Source organism: Sander lucioperca, chromosome 10, assembly GCF_008315115.2.
Source record: "Sander lucioperca isolate FBNREF2018 chromosome 10, SLUC_FBN_1.2, whole genome shotgun sequence".
NCBI lineage: Eukaryota > Metazoa > Chordata > Actinopteri > Perciformes > Percidae > Sander > Sander lucioperca.
The window spans coordinates 26,783,464-26,798,831 of NC_050182.1; the positions used below are offsets into that span (position 1 = coordinate 26,783,464).

General features: G+C 41.9%; 2 protein-coding genes across 2 annotated transcripts; both read left to right on the plus strand.

Annotated features, from left to right (window-relative positions):
* Positions 1-9: 9 nt before the first annotated feature.
* rad54b (RAD54 homolog B) lies at positions 10-15,368 on the plus strand. The gene is made up of 16 exons (XM_031299178.2): positions 10-163; positions 1,349-1,527; positions 1,657-1,852; positions 7,997-8,230; positions 8,642-8,941; positions 9,515-9,677; positions 9,809-10,034; positions 10,667-10,753; positions 10,839-10,959; positions 11,050-11,189; positions 12,028-12,318; positions 12,428-12,591; positions 12,665-12,926; positions 13,967-14,033; positions 14,136-14,333; positions 14,431-15,368. Exons 2-16 carry the CDS (start codon positions 1,381-1,383, stop codon positions 14,649-14,651), a joined length of 2,817 nt encoding a protein of 938 aa, XP_031155038.1. The 5' UTR covers positions 10-163; positions 1,349-1,380; the 3' UTR covers positions 14,652-15,368.
* LOC116049490 (fibrinogen silencer-binding protein) lies at positions 4,109-7,667 on the plus strand. The gene is made up of 2 exons (XM_031299179.2): positions 4,109-5,397; positions 6,024-7,667. The coding sequence occupies exons 1-2, from the start codon at positions 4,994-4,996 to the stop codon at positions 6,577-6,579; spliced, it is 960 nt and encodes a 319-aa protein (XP_031155039.1). The 5' UTR covers positions 4,109-4,993; the 3' UTR covers positions 6,580-7,667.

The window sequence follows — 15,368 nt, forward strand, 5'->3', positions numbered from 1 at the left end:
TGACCACGCTCCCTGTCGGGTTTTAACCAATCACCTTCTTCAAATCATTCAGCGGGAGAACCCAAACAGATTATAGAGGAAGAAAAGACAAGACGAATTTATCTTTTCTGGAATTGACATTTTGAGATTTGAAATGTTATCATCGAACTTTTAGTTCGTCCGGGTATGTATATTATCACACGTTATCAAGCACGACACTACAACTGAGTTTAAACCGGGGCAGCAACATGTTTGTCGCTAGCGAGTTAACGTTAGCTAGCTTGCTAACATGTCACAGTGATGCATCAGGTTAATGTCATAGATGCATATAACCATAACGTTGTCTATCAGTGGGTTAATGTAGCTAGCTAGCTAGAACTTGATGTGTTAATAATTTCTAGTTAACCAGGCGTAACGGCAGTTAACTTAAGTTGAAAGGGGGAGAAAACTCGATTAGCTAATTGATTGTCAACATGATGATCAATATATGAGAAGATTGGGATTGAATGGGTCGTATTATTGAAATAAAATGACTCGTTATGTGCCCTGTTCACGTTGTCATATTATTTTTAAAGAAACTTTTAATGTTAATTCGTCGTCGCTGGAGCTGCAATGATTAATGTCACTAATGTTATAGCATGAATCAGTTTTACATGTTGTCTTTTCCTTTTCTTAACAGCGACAAATATTTCACTGAATATGTTAATAAAATGTTAACGTGACATGTCCAAGAAACACACGCTGCCAGAGCCAAAGTGGTGTCTTCATAGAGCTAACATTAACGTTATTTGTGAAGATGCAACGAAGACCTTTTTTACTTGTGTATCAAAGCTTTAATTAATTAATTTATTATTAAGTATTATAATGTCTTCTCTCGTGTCTAAGCTGGTCTAAATGCATACACCATAGTTCAGTTCAGTTCAGTTTATTCTTTGTCCTAGAAGGGCAATTTGTATGTAGCAGGAAGACATCACATGAAAATATACACCACAAACCACACAACAATTAACTTACTAAAAAACAACAATAAATACAGCAATAAAACAGCAATAGTAGCAAAGTTATGTTGGGGACATATTCAAATTAATAATCAATAATGATAATGAAATAAATAAAAAGAAATACAGGGGTAATTAAGATAAGCAAGAGTTAGTGGTGGTAACTAAACCTTCTTCCTGTTGTGGACAATTGCATCAAGGCACCAACACTGAACTAACGTTAGTAGAGAAGACATTGAGTTAGGTGGGGATGAATCATAAACGGAAAAGTTTCTGGTTCACCGAGTTAATTTACTTACTAATATGCTGAATATGACCTAATTAGTTGCCAGTATTAACTATTGTGTTGATATTTTTTCTTCTGTCTTTAGGATATTGATTAGTGGGGGTTGCCAGTAGCAGAATGCGACGCTCAGGAGCTCCCAGCCAGCTATTGGGTAATGCTGTGAAAAAGCCCCGGTTTATGCCACCTGGAGCATCTACTTCATGTCTTGTGCCTGAATCCAAGCCCCTTTCCCCTAAACTTGGTTTAGGCAATGCACTGGAAAAGGTAAATTATTCATAACATTTAACAGTATGAGCCCTCAGTATCCTTTTGATTCCCTTCATCTTCGTTCATCCTCCAACGTTGTTTTAAACTTCCTTATGCATTCTCTTTTCTCTTCTTCTTATCCTGCAGGTCCAGAAAAGTCTAGCAGCACTAGCTCCGAGTAAAACAGAGTATGATGTCCAGCCCAAAGCTGCCCAGCCTGCTCCAGCCTTGTCAAGGGCTCTGGCTCGTGTTCTTAGTGCAGCGGAAAGTAAGGAAAATGAGGCTGAAAGAGAATATGCTAACACTGGCTCGGATGAGTACACAGAAGACAACAGACCAGCAGGTAAAATAAAAAGATTTATGGCTGGGACAGTATCTGGTATGGGCACAATAGTCATGCGGAGATTGTGCAACAAAACCTCATTGGGATAGGTGCTTGCAGGATACAAAAAATATTATTTTATTTAGCAACGTTTCGACCCAACATAAATCTTTTTCATGCAAATATCCACATGAAGGAAAGGATATATATATATATATATCAAAATTACCCATGACATGATCATTTCTTAATTACATTTATATGTGCCAGAATGTTGCATGGTTGTATGAAGTACTGTGGGTGAGAGTGAGGGGAACACATATTTATACTCATATCTTGTTGATACTGACTGGCTTTGAGATCTTAACAAGAGACCTACTTAAATGCAGGCTGAAAAGATCAACCAATTAAGCTCGTATGTTAAAAATGGTCCGTTCATGCCACCTGCGTGAATACGTTGTTTTTTTGACTGCCAGCGTTCATGTGCTTCACTGTCTATGTGTGTTCTTCTGTTATATTGGCGTTTGGCAACAACTTGTTGCATAACTGCCACCAACTGTTGGCCGTAGCCTAGAGCATCGGGTGTGTGAAAACATGGAGGCCACAATAACAAAGATTTGCTGCTGTTTTCTTATGCGAGCGCCTACTTGACTTGAGTTGGTTTACTTGTTACTGGCAATAGCACACAACTTTTATAACTAATTTAAGTTATTCTGTTAAAACCAATGGACGACTACAACCTAAATCGATAGCACATTGTGGACGTTTGCAAAATATATTACATGCATGCGTGCATTTTCTATATTTAGGAAAAGTTTCTCACCCTTCAACACATTTGATCGATCGTCGGCCATGTTTCTGTACGTCAGTTGTCAACAACGCATCACCAACTGGGAAACTGAACTCACGGAAAGACAGCATCAACTGTAAGACAGGTGCTTAATTAGAGCAATCAAGACCAGGGCCAATTCCAATTAGGTCTAATTTAGTCCCTTATATTTCTCACTGTTTATATATTATATTTCTGTACATATATTTATTGTTTTATTACATATTTTCTTTATTTAGGTTATTAACAACACATTAAAATGCTCAAGTAAAAATACCTATATATATATACAATATAATCCAGGGTAATTAAAATATTTGATTGCCACTGTATCTCTTCCCTGTGATGTTTATAAGTTGTAAGTATTCTATCTATCACTGTGTAATAGGAGAAAATGTCAGAGTTCCAGCAGCTTTGATATGATACATATAATATATGTTTGCTCTGTTTTGCTGCTATACTAAATTCATCATGCAGTTGGTCTAGTCTTTAGTAATAACTTAAAAAGTATATCTTTCTATCCATCTATCCATCCATCCATCCATCCATCCATCCATCAGGGCCCCCATATTGTACTTGTAGTACTTCAATGCACCTTGTAGTGACCCCCTTCTTGACATTGTCTGCTAAACAACAATAAAGACCGTAAACAGGCTGTCTGGAAACCTGTGAATCACTGCACTCCTTGTTAAATAACAGATTCAAAGATGTGAGAATTAGATTCACAAATAGTCTACATGTATATTAGCTAGTCACTAGTTTTATCAAGTTCACTGATGGACAATAATATCAACTGATCAAAATTCTGGAAACATGTTGAATACTCTCCCGGCATCTACGGTTCAGATGCCAATTATTGTGAAACACCTATCACTGAATTTCTCCCTTACAGGTAGAATCTTTGGCTGCAAAATATTTTATTAGGTTATGCATATGAAGTGACTATTCTTGATTCAGTTGCCTTCAGTAGGTAGTCTGCTTTAACTCAACACAACCCCTGTAAGCTTAAACACAAAACCCTCGCCCAGTTTTCTCTATGTTGATTTTACTCTCACACCTACACCGTAACAACAACACAGGATCGATGCTTTCACTTGATTTGACTACACGATAATTATGATCTGGTGTGCAAGTAATTTAGCACAGTTGTGCTCCAGTTACGTGTCCCTCATGTTCTTCGGGTGGTGCGTTTCCTTTTTTTTTTTGTACCAGTTCCTACATGAAAAACCGTGTGACGCCGCCTTAAGTGACAGCGCTCTCTTCCGCAGCGCCCCGACTGTCTCGTCTCTGTGGCTAATAATAACACACACACACACACACACACACACACACACACACACACACACACACACACACACACACACACAGATGGTTGTTAAACCAGGCGGGCTGAGTGACAGCAGGTCCAGCATTATGCAAATGAGCGGGGTAGTGCAGCGGCAGCGCCGGGCAGATTAGGACTGTGCTCAGGATCAGTGAGCCACCGCTCCCTGCTCCTGCAAGAGCAACTAGTGCCGCTGTTTTCACACGCGGCTCACTCTCTGCGTTTGCCTCGGTACGGTTTCCACACGCACACTGGGCATGTTTTAATCATATTAATTCGTATTTCTGATTTATTTTATTGATTCACTGTAGACGGCATTACATGGATATAAACGGGCACGCGCATTGTCGCGCAGCGTGCTCGCATAAACCCCTCCCCTATTCAGTTAGTTAAACCAGCGCTATATCAAAGCTCACTCACTTTTGAAAAATAAACCCCTGAACCCTAATAATAACCTGTCACAAACTCTGTAAAGACTGTTTTACACATATGTACAGGGCATAGAGCCGCTGCTGCCGTCCGTGTGTTATAATGTAGAGGCTGTGCTGTGCTCTGTGCTGCTGTGCTTGGTTTGGGGTTTAGAGAAACCGAGCTGTAAGTAGGTCGGGCTGGGCTTAAGCGGCTTAGCTACGTCAGCCTAAGCTGGGAGGAATTCATCCAAAGCCCTCCGCGGTAGGCGGGGGCCTAAACGAGGCTGGCCTAGTTAAGCCTGATTCTTATTGTGTGCAGCACAGCCTGTTTTTGTTGTGCAACGTGGCTGAGAGGGAACCTAGGAGTAGTGTATGATTCCATGCACATGTTAGACAATTAAGAAGAAGAACTGAAGGAAAATGAGAAATAGATGGGAGTAAGAACAGTGTTAGCTTTATCACCGTGGACCAAGAGAAGCCAGCCGCAGGGACAAAAAAAGATAGGTGGGAAGAGTGAGGAGCCTTAGTATTGAGTGTGGTTGCTGAACGGTGACAGCCATAGGCCTGACTTGGTCTGTGTGAGTCCGCTATGCTATAAAATGGCATCCAGCTCTGTGTTTCTGTCCAGTATGGTGGGTAAAGCTCGATCCTCCAACTTTACCCTCTCTGAGAAGCTAGACCTGTTGAAGCTGGTCCGTCCTCACATCCGCATCCTGGAGGAGCACACCAACAAACATGCGGTCATCGTGGACAAGAACAAGTGCTGGGACACTGTGGCTGAGCAGTACAATGCCTTGGGAGGGGACAGACCCCATCGCACCGCTCAGGGCCTCAGGACCCTCTACAAGAGGCTGAAGGAATCAGCGAAGCAGGAAGTGATGCAGCGGAGACACGCCCAGCCAGAGTACAGAGCGAGCATCTCCGAGCCAACCCTGAGAATTATGGAGATGATCCCTCACCTGTTTCACCATGTGCCCATCCATGAAAAGGACGCACTGCGCAGGTACAGTGTGATATACCCATTTTAATACAGACCTAAAGGAATAACACAACACTCGGGTGAGAGTTTAGCAAGCACATACATCATTAACAGTATGTAGTCACAATACTGATTCAAGAGGAGGAAGGGAGGGGCTGAACTCACAGCTCCAGAGCCCAATAAGATTACACAGTCTCTGTACATGATCAGACTTATCAGGAAAATGCAGTATATCCTGCTGTTATTTTTTGTTATAGTTTGTTCTTTTGTTCACGTACATTCACATGGAAAATACTCAACTCTTGTTTTCATGTTGATTAATCTGCCTATTTAGTTTCAGGTGAATCATAGTCGGGGTTTTTGGTAAATACCTATTGTAAATTAATTAAGTAATTAATATGAATGCATAACTATGCTAAACAGCAAGGAAATCGTATTATGTGTATATATATGTATATTCTCTGAGGCTGTAACCAGCATTTTCCTTTAGTCTCCTCATTAGCCAACTGATCCTTTGATTGATTAATTAATTTAGTGTGTGTTATTACCAACAGATGTCTTCACACACCTATCATAAACAAGATGTAGACACTCAAACACTGTTAATGCACTCCACTCTGACTTATATTTATCCTTTATTCCATTTGTAGATTAATATACAGCAAGCACAACTCTCCTGTCGAACATCCTGGCAGCAGCTCCTCTCTGGCTGGGCTCCAGGATTACTCAGCAGCTGTCCCAAGTATCCCACATGAGGTGGTCCAGCTGAACCCTGAAGAGGATGTTAAACCACCGCCAGACCTCCCCATCCTCTCCACACGCACAGAGCCAGGGCTGGACGGAGACCAGGAGCGGGAGGGGGAGCAGGACTTGGGCAGCGTCCATGATTACGAAGCATCCCTGTCCCCCGTTCCTTCCTCTGTTAATATTCCCCTTTCCAACTCGCCGCTGCCCTTAGGCCACGACCTCTACCCAAACAACATCTACCCTCACCACGAGCCCGAAAGGTTTCGCCCTCTACATCTAGCCAAAGAGGAGCACGAGATGGTGTTAGCCAATCACAGGAAGGTTGCCATGTACCTAGAAGAGAAGAGGGAGGGGCTGAAGAGGAAACAGGACCTGGAGGAAGAACTTCTGAGAGCCAAGATCAAAGTGGAGAAACTAAAGGCTGCTCGACTGAGACACGGACTGCCAATTCCTCTATAACGAGCATGAACACGCACATCGTTGTCCAGTGTTAGAAAGGGAGAGGCTCTGAGGAGAAAAGCTGAAGAGCAATCACACTCATCAGTTTCATCATGTTCGAGAGCTGTTTCAGAACTTGAATTTCTTTTGGAAACATAGTGCCTCGTAAAGACACTGAACGCCTGTTTGCATATTGCAGGATAGGCTGACTTGTGTTGTCATCAGTCTGTGTTTATGTTGTATGTGTTCAGTGTTAAAAATGTATCATCATCATTATTATTGCAGTTATTGACACAAGCGGCAACACAACTTGTAAATGCTCACGTTACAAACACAGTGAAAGGCCAAAATAGGTTAAATAAATGTGAAAGTCCAGGTTTTGGAAGGGAATATTAGTAGAATGGATTGTACCATGATGGTGCTTTTCCTGCCTAGATCTGCCACCAATATATATCTGTGAATTTTAACATGATGTTTATGATTTTGTTAGAAAAATTATGGGAACAGCATTTACTGTAATAATAATATGCTGGTGTGTCACAAGTGTAAGACTCTGCCCAGATCCTATCAGGGGGGTTGTTTAGCACTCTGTCCATTCTTTGTAAAGAAAATTTCCACTTAATTGGACATCTGTAAAAAAAAAAAAAAAAAATAATGTGATGAACTAAAAAGGCATTTCCTCGTAGCACTTTTAGGTAACCAAACTAGGGGCCTTTTTTAAAATTCTGTAAGTTAGTAATGAAGAAGTAGCACTTCAAACAAACACTTTTTTAGAACTGAGAAAAGTGTTCAGATACCCAGGATTAAAGCACAAGTTAAACTGCCGAAGGCCTTAAATACAAGATGCTACTGATGACAAATCCTGTTCTGTGAGTTGCTGAATTTACATGAAAGTGTGAGAAATCTTTTCAAGTCAAAAACTCTCTGTTTGCTGAATTGATGGCCAGTTAAGTGATCAAAAGAAGGGAGGTATGGAATTGGTTTTGCAATGTTATTGTTATTTAATGTGTGTGACTACAACATTGATTGTATTGTAACATTGTAATGTGTCACTTTCTTTTACACTTTGTCTATATGTTCACTTGTTTCTATTAAAAAAGTATGGTTAACATGCAACTGGTTTTGTGTTTATTACATGTTAAACAGACATCTGCTCTAATGATTTTTTTCTTAATTGGGTTGTCACTTATATCTTTATCATTGTAACCAACTTTAAAAGCAAAGCAACCCATGATGACCAAGAGTTTAACTGACCACTTTTCATTCTAACATGGCATGAGTAGCTTTCAGGCATGTGCATGTATGAGGGGGGCTATCATCTTTGGTATGAAGGTCTAATATGCTTTGTAGACTTGGTGCAACAGGGACATCTGCTGGGGAGTTGTAGCTTAGATATTTCTGTTGGTTTTTCACTATGTTGTATGTCTTTGTTTTACAGGAGTAAATGGGTCCGGGTCTTCTCAAACCCCTCAGCCTTGTGTGGGGTCAGTCTATGTTTCTGGAGCTGCAGGCTCAGACTCTGGCTGCAGTCAGGATGGAGTGCGTTACTTCAGTGTGATGTGGTGTAAGGCCAGTAAGAAGAAACACAAGCGCTGGGAGGGCGATGCGGTCCTAGTTACAAGAGGACGCACAGCCACACTGAAAGATATGGAGAGCAAGGACATTGGAAAGGGTGAGTCAGTGACACCCCAATTAGTATTTAACTTATTGTCATGCTTTAGTCTTTTGGGAGAAGGAGCAGTGTGACTGCAGCCTTTGTTGCCTGTGACAATTAAGCAAATCTTTAACATAAGTCACTTTAAATTGTAATTTAATTCCAAGTTTTCTGGTAGGAAACATGAAGTATCGAAGTATCAAGACTGTGCCTCCTCGGATATAAATTGTGCTCTGTTGCACATGTAATAATTTTGGTGTTTCAATGTTTGTCTTAAACCTGCAACAACTGATTATTTGGCCACTTGGGGGCAACGGAAACAAGCTGTGAACACTGACATAAGTGAACATTTCAAACTCATTGAGATACTTTCTCCCAATATACACTGTCATGAGTTTACTGGGTATGCTTGTGCATATTTGTGTGTAGGAAGTGGCTACAAGGTGTCCGAGCTGGCCTCCCTGTCCGAGGGAGAGAGCCTGATGGTCGGAGGGAAGGAGGTGGAGGTGATGGGGGTCATTTCTGCTGAGGACTTCGCCAGGGGACGTTGTTTCCAAGAGGTCCAGGTAGAGAAAGAGGAGCCACGCACAAAGTCAGCTCCACCTCCCTGTCGTCGCTTGACATCCAAACCTTTCTGCTCCCCAACACTGTTGGGCAGAGCAGATCATTCAGCATCCAAACCAGAGGAGGAACAAACCTGCAGACCTCGTCATGACCCACTGGCTCCAGGTGTTGTTGACACTTTTTTAGCATCTTTTGGTTTGTTGGAAGGCTTGACTTCTCCCATTTTTTTCATATACAAACATTGTGTAGATACTAGTCTTGCTTTGCTAGGCCTTCCTCCACAGCACCGCGTAGGAGGGTCTGGCTAGTCCACATAGCATTCTGGGATGGGGGAAAAACGTGCTTTGGTTTATTGGCATTTCTTTAAATCAATCACAATTGTCACGGGCGGCATAGCCACGGTGCCGCTGCAAAATAGCCTCGGGAAGGAACTTGTTTTGGTGGAACATTTACGTTCAAAGGTTGTTTTAGTCGTGCAACAGAAAACTCAGATAGGACAGATAGTCTAGCTAGCTGTCTGGATTTACCCTGCAGAGATCTGAGGAGCAGTTAACCATAGTCCTCATAAATCCACCGGAGTTTAAAATTCCAACACAGAAAGCGGAAGGTAACGGACATCTGGCCAAAAGAGGACATCCGGCAGAATTTCCGTCAGCAACGGAGTAATCCCAGAAGTGGAACGTCGTGGATATAGACTATGTAGATACATACTTAAGGTGTCTGAATTTTTTTTTGCAGGTGCACTGGTGATGCCTCGTCCTTCTGCTAACCACCAGTGGTCTAATAACAAGTTGGGACTTCCTGTGGTTGATGTTGTTGTTGACCCGTACCTGACTGCTCAGCTGCGACCGCACCAGAGAGACGGTCTGCTCTTTCTCTATGAGTGTGTCATGGGCTTGAGGTAATGGAGCTTGGTCCCGTAACATCTTGTCAAATGCTGTTTAAAGACATGAATCTGTTTTAGCCTCATAGCAGAAAGTAGTCACAGCCATTATTAGGATTTCTAATCGATCGTATGTGTCTGTGCTTTAGAGCTATGGGACGCTATGGGGCTATCCTGGCTGACGAGATGGGTCTGGGGAAGACCCTGCAGAGCGTGGCACTGTCCTGGACGTTGCTTAAACAAGGTCCTTACGGTGGGAAACCAGTTGCTAAGCGTGTCCTTGTGGTCACTCCAGGCAGCCTGGTGCACAACTGGGGTGCAGAGTTTAACAAGTGGCTGGGCCGTGAGAGGATCAGCGTTTTCACTTTGGATCAGGTAAGGAGTGTGACGGCCCTGAGTGTGTTGTGCATGCATACTGTGGTCTGTCTTGCAGGTTTGTGGCTGAGGTGGTTCAGGGTTCAGCAGTCCTTTGACCGAGCACCATCATAAGTTCATTCTGTTTAGTTATTTCCTTTGTTAGCTACTGACAACATGCACCTTACATTCTTCATTGCATCCATACACTCTCATGCATCACTGATACTGACAACCACACCTCATCGCCGTCCTGTTTGCATTATTATTTTTATTATTATTTTTATGTAATATTGACTGTGCATCTCCCTATTTTGTTGTGGCCTGTGAGCTGGTCGTAACAGGAGAGAAGGAGAAATTCTTTCTTTTGGATTTACAAGGAGCTCAAGCAGCACGATGGTAGAAATAAATACAAACTAATAATAATTATTTTAAACCTGCCTATCCTTTAATTGTTTTGTATTTTGTTGCGTTCTTTTTTTCTTCTACTTTGCGTATATCTTACTAACTCAAAGCGGATCACTGACTTTTCCTGGTCAAATGCCTTTTTGTAAAACACTTTATAACTTTGTTAAAGTATCAGATTCACTAATTTTCCTTAATCCAACATGTATTAAGTCACTAATATACATACTTTGTTGACATACGTATAGGACCACAGGATAGAGCAGTTTGTGTCATCCCCTCTGCACAGTGTTCTTGTGATCAGCTATGAAATGCTGCTGCGCTGCCTGGAGCAGGTATGTTCACCCTGTATCTCAATAGAATAAATCTGCTTATATCATCTTTTTGTTTCGTTGTAGTATTACTTTCTTGTACTTTCAGGTACAGAAAGTGGAGTTTGGTCTTATAATTTGCGATGAGGGCCACAGGTTAAAGAACAGCAGCATCAAAACATCCTCAGCCATCAGCAGCCTGAGTTGTAATCGCAGAGTCATACTAACAGGTACACTGACAGAAGGACATAGAGGACTCTCTGACTGAGTAACTACAACTTCTTGTAGGTTTTATAATAAATTGTCTTTGTGTTTTGAAGGCACCCCAGTACAGAACGACCTGCAGGAGTTCTATGCTATTATAGACTTTGTTAACCCGGGGATTCTCGGATCATCCACTGCATATAGGAAAGTATATGAGGAGCCGATTCTACACTCCAGACAGCCCTCCTGCACAGAGGTAATACAACCTCTGCACCTGTTCCTTTCCTTTCTTTTCATCAGGGAGGTCATACAGAGTTCAGGATTCAAAAGACAATTAAGTGCATATAATCCTTCACATGTAGAAACACTGAGTACATAATGATACAGTATCACTCAGACAATTGCATCAAGCCATGACTCGAAAAAGCTTTCCTTGCATCTATTGTTTTTCCTTTCATTTTACCTTAATCAACTATAAACATCTGAACAAAATATGTCACACACTCATTTATTCATGTAAATATACTACATAACACAGTATCCTCAGTAGTTCAGTTAAATGGCAATGTAGCTAATTAAAGCAGGTCTGGTCTCCATGGGCTGATGTACCTGACCCATTTTGACCACAATCCCTTACATTTTTCTGATTGCATTTTTATAGAAAATGTTAGTCTCTCCATAATTTAAATTTCATGAATAATTTTAACCAATTGTCTAATGTTGGAGCATCTTGTTGCAGCCAAATCCTAGTCACAGCTTTCTTCCTTCCACTAAGTAATATTCTTATTAAAAACTTGTCCGCCGGAGATTGAATATATAATATTATATATGCACAATGCTATAGTGCCCAAATATATTGTTAGAACATCAAATGGAATGGTGAAATTTGAAATACAGTTCCAGACCCTTATGAATTTCACGCCAGTAAGATGGAATTTTTGAACCACATAATCTCCAACAATTTGTTCTAACACCATGATGCCTTTTCTGGGCAGGGGTATTGAAGAATGCTTCTTCCTTTTTTATGTAGTAACTTATAAATCGACAACTGTATCTGTCATTAAACCTGTTCTCGTATCCGCCTCTGCCAACAGGAGGAGAGAGTTTTGGGAGAGGAGCGGGCAGCAGAGCTCTCTCGCCTGACTGGCATGTTCATCCTGAGACGGACACAGGAGATCATCAACCGCTACCTGCCTCCGCGTCTCGACTGGACGTTGTTCTGCAACCCATCCCCTCTCCAGCGAGAGCTTTATAAGCATCTCCTCTGCCACAGAGTCTTCAGAGCCTGCCTTCAGGGCTCCACACAAACTCACACACACCTAGCCTGCATCACTGCACTGAAGAAGCTCTGTAACCACCCCGGTCTGCTCCATGGCACTGCCAAGGTTAAGTTCGTTGTTAGTTGGTAGGGGAGTGAAAGATATTGAGATCTTATTTGATTTATTTAGAAATTTACTACTAGTCCTAACTGAGTACTGTGTTGTGTTTTTTTAGGAAAAAGCAGACTGTGGTTCAGTGGAGAACTCTTTATATGAGGGCCTGGTTGAGCTCTTCCCAGAATCCTACTCTTCAGGTGGATTCAACACCGCTGACTCTGGAAAACTTCTGGTTCTGTCGGACTTGCTAACCTCTATCAGACAACTCAGCCCTTCAGACAGGTGTGTGTGTGTGCGTGTGCGCGTGCGCGTGTATTTTTGTCTATATACTGACAAAATATGTGTGCCTCTGCAGGGTGGTCATAGTGTCCAACTATACTCAGACGCTTGACTTGCTCCAGGACTTGTGTGTACACGTGGGCTACACCTTCTGCCGACTTGACGGACAAACCCCCACCAGCCAGAGACAGCGTCTGGTTGACGCTTTTAACAGTCCCTACTCCCAGGACTTCTTGTTTCTGCTAAGCTCCAAAGCAGGTGGTGTGGGGCTTAATCTGGTGGGTGCTTCCCACCTGGTGCTGTATGATATTGACTGGAACCCTGCCAATGACATTCAGGTAAGACAAACACACACTCACAGAGATGCCTGGAAAGTTTAAAGTCCGTAACACTGTTTTCTTTGTTTTTGGTCTCTTCTGTTTACACACGCACATTCGGGGTGCTTTCACACCTAACCTATCTGGTTTAGGTCAAACAAACTGGTGCGTTTGTGCATGAGGTTCATTTAGTTTGGGCAGGTGTGAAATCTGTCAATAAAGATCTGGTTTGCACTAAAAAAGCGTACATAGAAAAGGAGGGTCTGGGTACACTTCCAATCGAGATGTGGTGCAGTTTGTTAATCACAGATGTTGAGATTTGACCATGAATTCTAAAGCTAAACTACTATTAAATCACCTCCTATTAATGAAGCAATCTTTTAAATGATATGTATAAGCAACATATATATGTATGCAAATCATTTGGTAACCATAGTGACATGTATACCTTGTTAGTGGGGGGATATTCAATCAGAAAGAGAAAAGGAGTTAATCAGGTGTGTTGTGCTTGACTCTACATTGTTTCTTTTTTGGCAGTTCCTCATTAAAAAGTCGCACCCCAATCTGGTAATATTATCGTAAAAAAACACGTCTTTTATGTCCATTTTCGACCTGATCGTCACTATATAGATAAATGTTGAGTTGCAGTCTCGACAAATAATGCTCATAAGCAGTTTTTTTGTAGCTCTTTTTGGCACCAGAGAACATAAATATACACACAAAGTGCTCCTTGACTTGCTGATTGCAAGCTGACTTGCTGTTGATTTCACCACTTTGGTCCAACCAATGACATAGGATGACATCACCAGAACTGTTCAATGAATGAGTTACCTGTCAGTACACGTGACTTAATGCTTACAGCTCTGGGTTTGTATAGAAAAAGTCAGTGTGAAGATGAAGATGAATCATGGATCTTTTTTTCCCTTCGTGTGGACCAAATGAACTGAACAACAGGTGTGAAAGCACCCTCAGACTCTTTCACACATACATATCCACCAGATGGTGCTGTACCACATTTGTGTAATTCGCCCCTGCAACTTCTCCCTCTCTACTGTGTCCAGGCCATGGCTCGAGTGTGGAGAGATGGACAGAAGAAGACAGTGCACATCTATCGTCTTCTCACTGCAGGTCAGAAAACACAAACGCACTCAAGGAGCCAGAATGGTTAGCATATCATGAACCAGACTGATGTGAATCTTTATGTCTGGGTATGTGTTACTTGTTTTGCAGGCACTATTGAGGAGCGTATATTTCAGAGACAGGTGTCCAAACAGGGGCTTTCTGGGACAGTGGTTGACCTGGGCAAAAGGGCGGAGCACACCAGCTTCTCCACCAGTGAACTGCGAGATCTTTTTAGCCTGACAGACACTCTCTCTCTAACACACGACCTGCTGAACTGCAGCTGCAGCATGGACGGCTCAGTCCAGGGTGGGCACATCGGCGACGCACCATACACACTGACACACTGACGCCAGTATTTGACTTTACTGAGACTTGTTAACTCACTTTTTTTCTTTATCCTTAGCTGTCGTAGAGGAAGACGAGCAGGTTTCTGAAAGGCCATGCCAGCTAGGTCGTCAAGGTGACCGTGGAGGGGCGCAGCAGAAGCATCTCAGCATGTCCGAGCTGATGCAGTGGAGACATTTCTCTGGTGACACACACACCTTCTCAGATCCTTACCTCGATCACTCACGAAACCACATCACCTTCGCCTTTCAGACCACCATGTCTCACACAGCTCTGTAAACAAACACACACTAGATTACACTCTAGATGACTCTCACACACACACACACACACACACACACACACGCAGCCTGGTTACAACATATGACTAAACACTCAACAGTGCTGCCAACAACAGCAATAAGTGACATTTGTGAGATTCTGTGTTTTGTCTTTAATGTTTTCTTTATTTATTCAAAGAAATGTACTGTTAACTTCATCAAATAAATTAATTTAAAAATAAATGTGTGTAATAGGCTTTTAAGGAGTTGAACATTTGTTATTCACTGAACAATTCTTCCTGGAGAAAGCAGAGCATTTTTGGTGCATGTTTGAATGAGGCAGATTGGAAGTGTTTGTGTGCCAGGCATGTTTTATATCCACATACTGTAGATAAGAATACAAGTAAGGTGCTCCTGTGTCCATCTAGAGTAACATCTACTGTGTAAATTAGAGGATTTATGTTGTACCGAGACATGTTTAGGTGACACAGACCCTGGGTGGTATGGAGAGAATGTGTATACAACCATCCATTGAAAATAATCTAGTTCATGGCTGTCTGTGCAGTGAGTATGTCATCCGGAGCTGAGTCATCTGAAGAATAAAGGGCAAAAAAGTCTTTAACCTGAATTTTTGTACTATAATGTCACAGTTTATCTGATGTAGTGTCCACTTCTTGTTGAAGTGCCAGCAGTTTTTTTTCCATGTGGAACATAGTCTGATCTGTTCAGTCTGTTA